Raw genomic sequence first — 13,323 nt, 5'->3', positions numbered from 1 at the left:
CTTGACCGGCCCTAACCTCACCCTGGTCATTCTTTTATTTCTCACACAAGAGTAAAAAGCCTTGGGGGTTTTCCTTGATCCAACCTGCCAAGGACATCTCATGCCCCCTCCTAGCTCTCCTAAGCCCTTTTTTTTTAGCTCATTCCTTGATACCTTGTAACCCTCAAGCAACCCAACTGAACCTTGTTTCCTCATCCTTACATACACTTCCTTTTTCCTCTTGACAAGACATTCAACCTCTTCTGTGAACCATGGTTCCCTCACTAGGCCATTTCCTCCCTGCCTGACAGGGACATACCTATCAAGGACATCCAGTATTTGTTCCTTGAACAAGCTCCACTTTTCATTTGTGCCTTTCCTTGACAGTTTCTGTTCCCATCTTATGCTCCCTAATCGCATCATAATTACCCCTCCCCCAATTATAAACCTTGCCCTGCCGTATGGCCCTATCCCTCTCCATTGCAATAATGAAAGACACCGAATTGTGGTCACTATCTCCAAAGTGCTCTCCCACAAACAAATCTAACACTTGGCCCGGTTCATTACCCAGTACCAAGTCCAATGTGGCCCCACCTCTTGTCGGCCTATCCATATATTGTGTCAGGAAACCCTCCTGCACACACTGTACAAAAACTGCCCCATCCGAACTATACGACCTATAAAGGTTCCAATCAATATTTGGAAAGTTAAAGTCACCCATGGCAACTACCCTGTGACCTCCACACCTATCCATAATCTGCTTTGCAATTTCTTCCTCCACATCTCTATTACTATTTGAGGGCCTATAGAAAACCCCCAACAACGTGACCGCTCCTTTCCTATTTCTGACTTCAGCCCATATTACCTCAGTAGGCAGATCCCCCTCGAACTGCCTTTCTGCAGTCGTTAAACTATCCTTGATTAACAATGCTACTCCTCCACCTCTTTTACCAGCTACCCTACACTTACTGAAACATCTATACCCGGAACTTCCAACAACCATTCCTGTCCCTGTTCTAACCATGTCTCCATAATGGCCACAACATCGCAGTCCCAAGTACCAATCCACGCTCCAAGTTCACCTCCCTTATTCCGGATCCTCCTTGCATTGAAGTAGACACACTTCAACCCACCTTCCTGTCTGCCGGTACACTCCTGCGACCTTGATACCCTCCTCAGTACCTCACTACACTCAACACTGGCTTCTGGACTACAGCTCGCTTTCCCATCCCCCTGACAAATTATTTTAACCCCCCCCCCCCCCGCTCCCCCGCTGAAGAGCCGTAGCAAATTTCCCTCCCAGGATATTGGTGCCCCTCTGTTGGTAAGAATGTTGTGTTACAGAGAAACATAGAACCCTACAGTACAGAAAGAGGCCCTTCGGCCCATCGTGTCTGCACCGCTCACAATCCCACCCACGCCCTACCCCCATATCCCTACATATTTTACCCACTAATCCCTCTAACCTACACATCTCAGGACACTAAGGGCAATTTTTAGCATGGCCAATCAACCTAACCCGCACATCTTTGGACTGTGGGAGGAAACCCTGGAACAGTATTCATAGCAGTTGAGGCTTATACAATATCATGGTTGGTTTTTTTTGCCTCTTTGTAATTGGTAAAAGTTATTGCTAATTTTCCTTCTATGGGTTAACTGTGTTCTTAAATAAACTTTGTTTAATTAAAGCTCCCTCGTGAGTTATTTGAATCATACTGGGGAGAGTTTAAACTAGATAGGTTGGGGGGAGGGGATCAAGACGAGGTGACTGGGAGCGAGGAAGTTAGCTCGCAAACAGAGAAGGGTCATAGACAGTGCATGAGGGAGGATGGACGGGGGATAGAGAAGGGGAGAGCTCAGACCAAAGGATTGAGATGTGTTTACTTTAATGCCAGGAGTATAGTGACTAAAGGGGATGAGCTCAGAGCGTGGATCGATGCCTGGAAGTGTGATGTGGTGGCCATTACGGAGACTTGGATGTCTCAGGGACAGGACTGGACACTCCAGGTGCCGGGATTCAGATGTTTCAGGAAGGATAGGGAGGGAGGCAAGAGAGGGGGTGGAGTGGCACTGCTGATCAGGGATAGTGTCACAGCTGTAGAGAAGGCGTATGCTGTGGAGGGATTGTCCACAGAGTCTCTGTGGGTGGACGTTCGGAGTGGGAAGGGGTCGATCACTTTGCTGGGAGTTTTCTATAGGCCGCCCAATAGTAACAGGGAGGTGGAGGAGCAGATAGGGAAACAGATCCTGGAGAGATGCAATAATAGCAGAGTTGTTGTGATGGGAGACTTTAATTTCCCAAACATAGATTGGAATATAGAACCATAGAAAATTACAGCTCAGAAACAGGCCTTTTGGCCCTTCTTGTCTGTGCCGAACCATTTTATGCCTAGTCCCACTGACCTGCACTTGGACCATATCCCTCCACACCCCTCTCGTCCATGAACCCGTCCAAGTTTTTCTTAAATGTTAAAAGTGACCCCGCATTTACCACTTTATCCGGCAGCTCATTCCACACTCCCACCACTCTCTGCGTGAAGAAGCCCCCCCTAATATTCCCTTTAAACTTTTCTCCTTTCACCCTTAACCCATGCCCTCTGGTTTTTTTTCTCCCCTAGCCTCAGCGGAAAAAGCCTGCTTGCATTCACTCTATCTATACCCATCAAAATCTTATACACCTCTATCAAATCTCCCCTCATTCTTCTACGCTCCAGGGAATAAAGTCCCAACCTATTCAATCTCTCTCTGTAACTCAGCTTCTCAAGCCCTAGGGTAAGGGGATTGGATGGGGAGGAGTTCGTTAGGTGTGTTCAGGAGGGTTTCCTGACACAGCAGGTGGACAAGCCTACAAGAGGAGAGGCTGTACTTGATCTGATACTGACCAATGAACCTGGACAGGTGTCAGATCTCTTAGTGGGAGAGCATCTTGGGGATAGCGATCATAAGTCTATCTCCTTTAGGCTTGTATTGGAAAAAGAGAGGATCAGGCAAGCTAGGAAAGCGTTTATATGGAGTAAGGGGAAATATGAAGACATAAGGCAGCAAATTAGAGGAGTAAATTGGAAGGAGGTATTCTCGGGGAAATCTACTGAAGAGAGGTGGCAGTTTTTCAAGGAATGTCTGTCTAGAGTTCTACAGGATAACGTTCCGAGCAAACAGGGAGGTGTTGGTAGGTCAAAGGAACCGTGGTGCATGAAAGCTGTGCAGGACCTAGTCGAGAAGAAAAGGAAAGCATACAAAAGGTTCAGAGAGCTTGGCGAAGATAGGGATCTAGATGAGTATACGGCTTGTCGGAAGGGACTAAAGAAGAAAATTAGGAGAGCCAGAAGGGGTCACGAGAAGGACTTGGCAGGTAGGATTAAGGAAAACCCTAAGGCGTTCTATAAATATGTGAAGGGTAAAAGGATGAGACGTGAAGGAATAGGGCCTATAAAAGGTGAAGGCGGGAAAGTCTGTACGGAACCAGTAGAAATGGCAGAGGTGCTTAATGAGTATTTTGCCTCGGTTTTCACAGAGGAGAAGGACCTGGGTGGATATAGTGCGGCGCTTGCGGTGGACTGAAAAGATTGAGTATGTTGACTTTAAGAAAGAGGTTGTGCTGGAATCTTTGAATGGCATCAAGATAGATAAGTCGCCGGGTCCGGATGGGATGTACCCCAGGTTACTGTGGGAGACGAGGGAAGAGATTGCTGAGGCTCTGGCGATGATCTTTGCTGTACCACTCATATTAGTGTCGTCTGCAAACTTTGACACACTACACTTGGTCCCAACTCCAAATCCTTGACCCTGTTTGCTAAAGACATATCACGGCCCCTTTTAGCCTCCTAATTCCACGTTTAAGTTCCTTCCTACTTTCACTATATTCCTCAAGGACTTAATTAGTTGTTAGATGCTAGATCTATCGTATGCTTTCTTTTTACTAAGCTTACAATTTCCCTTGTCATGGTTCCTGAATCCTGCCATTTCTATCTTTAATTTTTGCGGACACATACCTGCCCTGCATTTCAATCAACTGGCCTTTAAAAGCCTCCCACATGCCAGAAGTGAATTTGTCCTCAAATAGCTGCTCCCAATCCACATTCCCCAATTCCTGTCTAATTTGGATGTAATTGGCCGTCGCCCATTTTAGCACCTTCGCCCAAGGGCCACTCGTCTTTATCCATGACTACCCAAAATCACAGAATCATAGTCGCTCAGCCCAAAATGCTCCCCCACTGAAACATCGATCACCTGGCCCGGCTCATTCCCCAATACCAAGTCTACTATGGCGCCCTCCCTGGTTGGATTGTCAATATACTGTATCAAAAAGCTCTCCTGGACACATCTAATAAATTGCTCTCCATCCGAGCACCTGGCTGTAATGTTGTCTGTATAAGTTCTAATTGATACCAAAACTCAGTATTACACCTTAGTGCTTCTCTTACATGAATCACAACATGTATATGGATAATATAGACCTTAGCTAGTTATCCTTACCCTGTAATTCATGTTAGCATCATTCCTCTTTCCACCTTTAAGCTTTTTCCTTCAAACCCTAATGACCTCCCACTAAGACCGCAATGTCTTCCAAAGACTTTGCTACCATCTTTGAGACCCTTACACCCTTTAACACCTCAATGTCTCTCCCCTCCCAAAACCCCAGTAGCTCCTCAGGCTTTATACTCCACCCCAGAGACCAATGTACCCAGACACTCAACTGCTCCTTCCCCGAAGTGAGAGATGAGCCATTAACTCCTTACCAGTCCATCACAGTTGCTGACGGCCACCGTGGCTCCAGGGATGTGGCTGATATCTCCAGTATAGATGCAGTCCTCACTCAGCAACTCAGTGTAGCTTTGCCCATCCCCCTGCCACTCCAGTACTGCTCCTGGGGCCACCAGCCGGTGACTGGGCTCCAATCTGAGCTGCCAGCTCTGGCCAAAGACAGTGACATTGAAGAAAAGAGGGTGGATCTCTGTCTCCTCTTCCTCCCCAGGGATGATGGACTCAGGGCCACTCTGCCTTTTCCTCCTGACTCCGGAGCCTGACACCAGGTGAGACACAAAGCGACCCCGAGAGTCTGTTCTGAGTGGAGTGACCAGCCCGAACTCCTGTCCCAGAGCAGCGAACCTCCGCAAAATTGCTGCAGAATGAACCAAGGGAAAAAATTCAGCCAATGCTGCAATTACCAAGTAATCCGTTAAACATAGTGATTGTTAGTCATTCACTGTTCTTTATCACTCTCCCTCTTATCCATCTATCACTTTCTGTCTCCTGCCCAACAATCAAATGTGCCCATCAATTACCCCCACCAGTTAATTAGTCCTTACTGTCAATAACTCCCTCCAATCCATCATCATTCCCTACTATCAATCACTCTTTCCTGTTACTTAATCAAACACTTCTGCCCTTCAATCATTTCCTCCCATTCATTAACCAATCTCTATTAACCAATCACTAATGCCCATCAATTGCTTCTGTCATCGGTAACAACTCCTTCCCTCATGTTGGTGGAAACACAGAAAATAGGAACAGGACAGGGCCATTCAGCCCTTTGAGCCTGCTCCATCATTATGATCATGGCTGATCATCCAGCTCAAAAGCCTGATACCACGTTTCCCTCATATCCTTTGATCCCTTTCACCCAAGAGCTGCATCTAACTCCTTCTTGGAAACATATGCTTTATCTTCAACTGTTCTCGGTGGTAGCAAATCCCATAGGCTTACCACTCTGCGGGTGAAGTTTCTCATCATCTCAGCCCTAAAAGGTTTACCCCGTATCCTTAGACCATGACCCCTGGTTCTGGACTCTCCCACCATTAGGAACATCCTTCCTGCATCTACCCTGTCTAGTCCTGTTATAATTTTATAGGTTGCTCTGAGATCCCCCTCATTCTTCTGAACTCAACGAATATAATGCTAACTGATTCAGTCCCTCCTCATGTCTGTTCCGCCATCCGTCTGGTAAACCTTTGCTAAACTCCCTCGATAGCAATGACCTATGATTATTCACTCCCTCTTGCTAACTAGTCTCTCTCTCATGTCAATTAAACACTCCTTTCTGTTTCTCATCCTGTCCATCAAATCCTCCCCTATCAATCTTACAAAATTTCCTTGCTGCCTTGTGTTTAATGGTACTGTGAAATGTTCCTGTTTATTTTCCCCTATTCCAGAGTAATCAGGAGAAATGGCAATGAAACGTTAACACACCTACCTGCACTCTCAGTTACATCTGATCCAGCCTGCAGAAATAAAAAACCAAAAATATCAGACACAAACTAAAGGTCTATGCTATGAAACAGAATCCATAAAAAACTTTAAATACAAATCTGAGGCTTCACCTTGAATATCTAACATTTGTATAAATATAAAACATTACCCCAAGAAGCTGAATAGGCCACAAGTCTCCCCTAAATATCTCAGAACCCAGAAAGCAGAGCACTCAGTTACTCTGAAAACCCCAACGTTTTTAAACTATTACACTGAATATCCCAGAACACTGGGATTGTAACATTGAAAAGTGCGGAATACTGTGACTGTTAAACTGAAGACCCTAGAACACTAAAATTATAACACTGAACATAGCTCAGAATACTGTGACTGTAACACTGAGTTCTCCACCATACAGGTGGTGGAATTTGAGTTGAAGAAAATAAATTTGAATTAAAAGTCAAATGATGACCATGATATGATTGTCATATAACCCCATCTGGCTCACTAATGTCCTTTAGAGTATATGTGAATTCAGACCGACAGCAATGTTTGATTTGATTTAACATGTACACAGGCACACACACACACACACCCCTCCAGATTCGGTTGCATTCTTTGACACATGCATCTCCATCAAGGATGGTCACTTCAGCACTTCACTACACTGCAAGGATAACCTCACGATGTTCCACTTCTCCAGCTTCCGCCCTAAACATGTTAAAGAAGCCATCCGCTACAGACAAGCCCTCCGTATACACAAAGATCTGCTCAGATGAGGAGGATGATCACAACAGACACCTCCAGACGCTGAAAGACGCCCTCATAAGAACAGGATATGGCGCTCAACTCAGCAATCAACAGTTCCGACGTGCCACAGCGAAAAATTGCACTGACCTCCTCAGAAGACAAACACAAGACACGGCGGACAGAGTACCCTTCGTCATCCAGTACTTCCCTGGAGTGGAGAAGGTACGACATCTTCTCCTGAGCCTTCAACATGTCATCGATGAAGACGAACATCTCACCAAAGCCAACCCCACACCCCCACTACTAGCCTTCAAACAACCATGCAACCTCAGACCATTGTACACGGCAAACTAGCCAGCCTTCAGGAGAACAGTGACCACAACACCACACAACCTTGCAAGACGTGCCGAATCATCGACACGAATGCCATCATCTCACGTGAAACCACCATCCACCAGGTACAAGGTACATACTCTTGCGACTCGGCCAACGTTGTTTACCTGATGCACTGCAGGAAAGGATGTCCCGAGGCATGGTACGTTGGGGAGACCATACAGACGCTACAACAACGGATGAGTGTACACCGCTCGACAATTACTAGGCAGGAGTGTTCGCTTCCTGTCGGGGAACACTTCAGCAGTCAAGGGCATTCAGCCTCTGATCTTTGGGTAAGCGTTCTCCAAGGCAGCCTTCACGACACACGGTAACGCAGAATCACCGAGCAGAAACTGAGAGCCAAGTTCCGCACACGAGGACGGCCTCAACCGGGATCTTGGGTTCACGTCACACTATCTGTAACCGCCACGACTTGCCTGGGCTTGCAAAATCTCACGAACTGTTCTGGCTTGAGACAATTCACACCTCTTTAACCCGTGATTATTCCTCTCTCCACTCGCATTGTCTGCACCTGTAAAGACTTGATTACCTGTTAAGACTTGCATTCCAACCATTATCTTGTAATTGAGTTTGTGTCTACATATGCCCCGTTTGTGAACCAAATCCTGCATTCACCTGAAGGGGCAGCGCTCCAAAAGCTTGTGCTACCAAATGAACCTGTTGGACTTTAACCTGGTAGTGAGAAACTTCTTACTGCGCCTCCCCCAGTCCAACGCCGGCATCGCCACATCATATCTAAGCTCTGCAGCCCTGCCACATTCAGTCATGAATGGTGATGGACAATTAGATAAATCACTGGAGGAGAGGCTCCACAAATATCCCATCCTCAATGACGGAGGAGACCAGCACATCTGTGCAAAAGATAAGGCTGAAGCATTCGCAACAACCTTCAGTCAGAAGTGCCAAGTGAATGATCCATCTTTGCCTCCTCCGGAGGTCCACAGTATCACAACGAATTCAGTTCACCCCAAAAGATCTCAAGAAATGGCTGAAGGAAGTGAATACTGCAAAGGCTATGGACCCTGACAATATTCTAGCAACAGTACTGAAGACTTGTGCTCCAGAACTTGCCAAGCTGTTCCAGTATAGCTACAACACTGGCATTTACCCCACAATGTAGAAAATTGCCCAGGTATGTCCTGTACACAAAAATCAAGGCAATTCCAACCCAGCCAATTACCACCCCATCAATCTACTCTCGATCATTAGTAAAGTGACGGAAGGGGGTCATCAATAACACTATCAAGTGGCAGTTACTTAGCTACAACCTGCTCACTGACAGGGTCTCCCAACTACTGACCTCATTACAACCTTGGTTCAAACATGGACAAAAGAGCTGAGTTCCAGAGGTGAGGTGAGAATGTCTGCTCTTGACATCATGGCAGCATTTGACCAGATATGGCATCAAGGAGCCTGAGAAAAACTGGAGTCAATGGGAATATGGGGGAAAACCCTCCACTGGTTGGAGTAATACCTAGCGTGAAGGAAGATGGTTATGGTGGCTGGAAGTTGTTCATCCCAGCTCCAGGAGTTTTTTTAAAATTCATTTACGGAATATAGGTATCGCAAGTTAAGCCAGCATTTACTGGCCACCTTTAATTGCCCTTGAGAAGGTGGTAGTGAGTTGCCTTCTTGAACTGCTGCGGTCCATGAGCTGTAGATATGCCCGTGGTGCTATTAAGGAGGGAGCTCCAGGATTTTAGATGCAGTGACAATGAAGCAAGTGTGATATATTTTCAAGTCACTACAGTCTCCCACTTGATTGGCACCCTGCCACAAACATTCACTCCCTCCACCACTGATGAACAATGGTAGTAGTGTGTACCACCTACAACATGCACTGCAGGAACTCAGTAAGGTTCCTTAGGCAGCACCTTCCAAACCCATGACCACCCATGATGTAGAAAGACAAGGGCAGCAGATAGATGGGAACACCATCACCTGGAAGTTCCCCTCCAAAGAACAAAGAAAATTACAGCACAGGAACAGGCCCTTCAGCCCTCCAAGCCTGCACCAACCATGCTGCCCGACTGAACTAAAACCCCCTACCTTTCCGGGGACCGTATCCCTCTATTCCCATCCTACTCATGTATTTGTCAAGACAACCCTTAAAAGTCACTAACGTATCTGCTTCCACTACCTCCCCCGGCAGCGAGTTCCAGGCACCTTCCACCCTCTGTAAAAAGAACTTGCCTCAAACATCTCCTTCAAACCTTGCCACTCGCACCTTAAATCTATGCCCCCTAGTAATTGACTCTTCCAGTCTGAGAATAAGCTTCTGACTATCCACTCAATCTTGTAGACTTCTATCAGGTCACCCCTCAACCTCCGTCGTTCCAGTGAGAACAAACCAAGTTTCTCCAACCTCTCCTCATAGCTAATGCCCTCCATACCAGGCAACATCCTGGTAAATCTTTTCTGTACCCTTTCCAAAGCCTCCACATCCTTCTGGTAGTGTGGCGACCAGGATTGAACACTATATTCCAAGTGTGGCCTCACTAAGGTTCCATAAAGCGTCAACATGACTTGCCAATTTTTAAACTCAATGCCCCGGCCGATGAAGGCAAGCATGCCATATGACTTCTTGACAACTTCTCCACCTGCCTTGCCACTTTCAATGACCTGTGTACCTATACACCCAGATCCCTCTATCAATACTCTTAAGGGTTCTCTACCGCAACATAAAGACCTCCTACATGACTTTAACCGATAATGCTAAAGTCAGGTGACAATCAATAGTGTAAATGGGAATAGAAAGTTGCAAAGAGCCATTGGGATAATTCTGGCAGATGAAGTTCAAAACAGGGAAGCATAATGTTATCCACTTTGGGCCCAAGGAAGAATGATCCAAATATTTACTAGGTAGTGAAGTAGTAATGAACTATGAGCAGCAGACCGATTTAGGGGTTCAAGACCTGATATCAGTAAAAACAAGTGAACAGGTACAAAAAATAATTCACAGAATCCCTACAGTGCAGAAGGAGGCATTTAGCCCATCGAGTCTGTACTGACAACAATCCCACCAAGGCCCTATCCCCTTGGTTAATAAGTTTAATGAAATTCTGGCCTTTATCTCAAGGGAACTAGAATAGAATGGGAGGAAGTTATAAAATCATAGAATCCCTACTGTAGAGAAGGAGACCATTCGGCCCATCGAGCCTGCACTGACAACAATCCCATCCTATCCCCATAATCTCACATATTTACTCTGCTAATTCCCCCGAAACTAGGGGCAATTTAGCATAGCCAATCAACCTAATCCATACATCTTTGGACTGTGGGAGGAAACCAAAGCACCCGGAGGAAACCCACGCAGACACGGGTAGAATGTGCAAACTCCACACAGGCAGTGACCCAAGACGGGAATCGAATCCGGGTCCCTGGCAGCACTGCTAACCACTGTGCTGCCCGGTTATATTGCTATTACATAAAGATAGACCTCACTTAGAGGTTTTCTGTTCTGGGTACCACATCTCAGGATTCCCCCTTTGAGGGAATACAATGCAAATTAAGGATAAAAGGATTAAATGTGAGAGGACTGGCTGCAAAGATGAGTCTTGAATTTCATTGGGAATGGAATATTGAGTGATCTAGTTGAGGCATTTAAGATGATTTAATAGTTGGTAGTTTCCTTCTAACTATGATACCACTCGCTGGTGAAGGAGACCCGAACAAAGTTACATAACATTAAAATTAGAGCTATTCAGGGGAGAAGTCAGGAAGCAATTCTTCACACATGGGTGGTGGAAAACTGGAATGCTAATGCCAAAATGGTGTTGAGGCTAAGGCAAATAAAAATTCAAAACTGAGATTGACCATTTTTGAGAGACAAGGATATTAAACAAGATAGATAGAAGGCAAAAAAAATGAGTTACAGCAGGAATCAGTGAGGTAGAGGAATAAGGTCAAGGGGCTGAAAGGTCTCTGCCTATTATTTTGCTATGTCCCAATGGTCTGGACTATTTAGTGTTACAATCTCTGTATTCTGGAGAATTTCATTTTTTAAAAATTCATTTATGGGATGTGGGCATTGCAAGCTAGGATAGCATTTATTTCCATCTCTTAATTGCCCTTGAGAAGCTGGTAGTGAGTTGCCTTCTTGAACCGCTGCAGTCCATGGGCTGCAGATGCACCCACAGTGCGATTAGGGAGGGAGTTACAGGATTTAGACCCAGTGACAGATATTTTCAAGTCAGTATAGTGAGTGGCAACAAAGAACAAAGAACAATACAGCACAGGAACAGGTCCTTCGGCCCTCCAAGCCCTCCAAGTGGGGCGGCACGGTAGCACAGTGGTTAGCACTGCTGCTTCACAGCTCCAGGGTCCCGGGTTCGATTCCCGGCTCGGGTCACTGTCTGTGTGGAGTTTGCACATTCTCCTCGTGTCTGCGTGGGTTTCCTCCGGGTGCTCCGGTTTCCTCCCACAGTCCAAAGATGTGCAGGTTAGGTTGATTGGCTAGGTTAAAAAAATTGCCCCTTAGAGTCCTGGGATGCGAAGGTTAGAGGGATTAGTGGGTAAAATATGTGGGGGTAGGGCCTGGGTGGGATTGTGGTCGGTGCAGACTCGATGGGCCGAATGGCCTCCTTCTGCACTGTAGGGTTTCTATGATTCTATGATAAGCCCGCGCCGCTCCCTGGTCCAAACTAGACCATTCTTTTGCATCCCTCCATTCCCACTCCGTTCATAAGAACATAAGAACATAAGAACATAAGAAATAGGAGCAGGAGTAGGCCATCTAGCCCCTCGAGCCTGCCCCGCCATTCAATAAGATCATGGCTGATCTGACGTGGATCAGTACCACTTACCCGCCTGATCCCCATAACCCTTAATTCCCTTACCGCTCAGGAATCCGTCCATCCGCGCTTTAAACATATTCAGCGAGGTAGCCTCCACCACCTCAGTGGGCAGAGAATTCCAGAGATTCACCACCCTCTGGGAGAAGAAGTTCCTCCTCAACTCTGTCTTAAACCGACCCCCCTTTATTTTGAGGCTGTGTCCTCTAGTTTTAACTTCCTTACTAAGTGGAAAGAATCTCTCCGCCTCCACCCTATCCAGCCCCCGCATTATCTTATAAGTCTCCATAAGATCCCCCCTCATCCTTCTAAACTCCAACGAGTACAAACCCAATCTCCTCAGCCTCTCCTCATAATCCAAACCCCTCATCTCCGGTATCAACCTGGTGAACCTTCTCTGCACTCCCTCCAATGCCAATATATCCTTCCTCATATAAGGGGACCAATACTGCACACAGTATTCCAGCTGCGGCCTCACCAATGCCCTGTACAGGTGCATCAAGGCTGTCTAGATAAGTCTTAAACGTTCCCAGTGTGTCCGCCTCCACCACCTTGCCTGGCAGCGCATTCCAGGCCCCCACCACCCTCTGTGTAAAATATGTCCGTCTGATATCTGTGTTAAACCTCCCCCCCTTCACCTTGAACCTATGACCCCTCGTGAACGTCACCACCGACCTGGGGAAAAGCTTCCCACCGTTCACCCTATCTATGCCTTTCATAATTTTATACACCTCTATTAAGTCTCCCCTCATCCTCCGTCTTTCCAGGGAGAACAACCCCAGTTTACCCAATCTCTACTCATAACTAAGCCCCTCCGTACCAGGTAACATCCTGGTAAACCTCCTCTGTACTCTCTCCAAAGCCTCCACGTCCTTCTGGTAGTGTGGCGACCAGAACTGGACGCAGTATTCCAGATGCGGCCGAACCAATGTTCTATACAACTGCAACATCAGACCCCAACTTTTATACTCTATGCCCCGTCCTATAAAGGCAAGCATGCCATATGCCTTCTTCACCACCTTCTCCACCTGTGACGTCACTTTCAAGGATCTGTGGACTTGCACACCCAGGTCCCTCTGCGTATCTACACCCTTTATGGTTCTGCCATTTATCGAAAAGCTCCTCCCTACATTATTTCTACCAAAATGCATCACTTCGCATTTATCAGGATTGAACTCCATCTGCCATTTCTTTGCCCAAATTTCCAGCCTATCTA

General features: G+C 46.5%; 1 protein-coding gene across 1 annotated transcript in view; it reads right to left on the bottom strand.

Annotated features, from left to right (window-relative positions):
- The window catches only part of LOC144494648 (A disintegrin and metalloproteinase with thrombospondin motifs 3-like), a 500,070-nt gene that overhangs the window by 456,966 nt on the left and 29,781 nt on the right, over nt 1–13,323 (bottom strand). Inside the window, exons 4-5 of the mRNA XM_078213852.1 lie at nt 6,173–6,200; nt 4,719–5,101 (exon numbers count right to left, since the gene is read on the bottom strand). Coding sequence (XP_078069978.1) covers nt 4,719–5,101; nt 6,173–6,200 — 411 coding nt within the window. The remainder of the gene's footprint in view (nt 1–4,718; nt 5,102–6,172; nt 6,201–13,323) is intronic.

This window comes from Mustelus asterias, chromosome 6, assembly GCF_964213995.1.
Source record: "Mustelus asterias chromosome 6, sMusAst1.hap1.1, whole genome shotgun sequence".
Classification (NCBI taxonomy): Eukaryota; Metazoa; Chordata; class Chondrichthyes; order Carcharhiniformes; family Triakidae; genus Mustelus; species Mustelus asterias.
The sequence above is the reverse complement of the archived record's forward strand: the minus strand, read 5'-3'. Positions and strand labels throughout refer to the sequence as shown.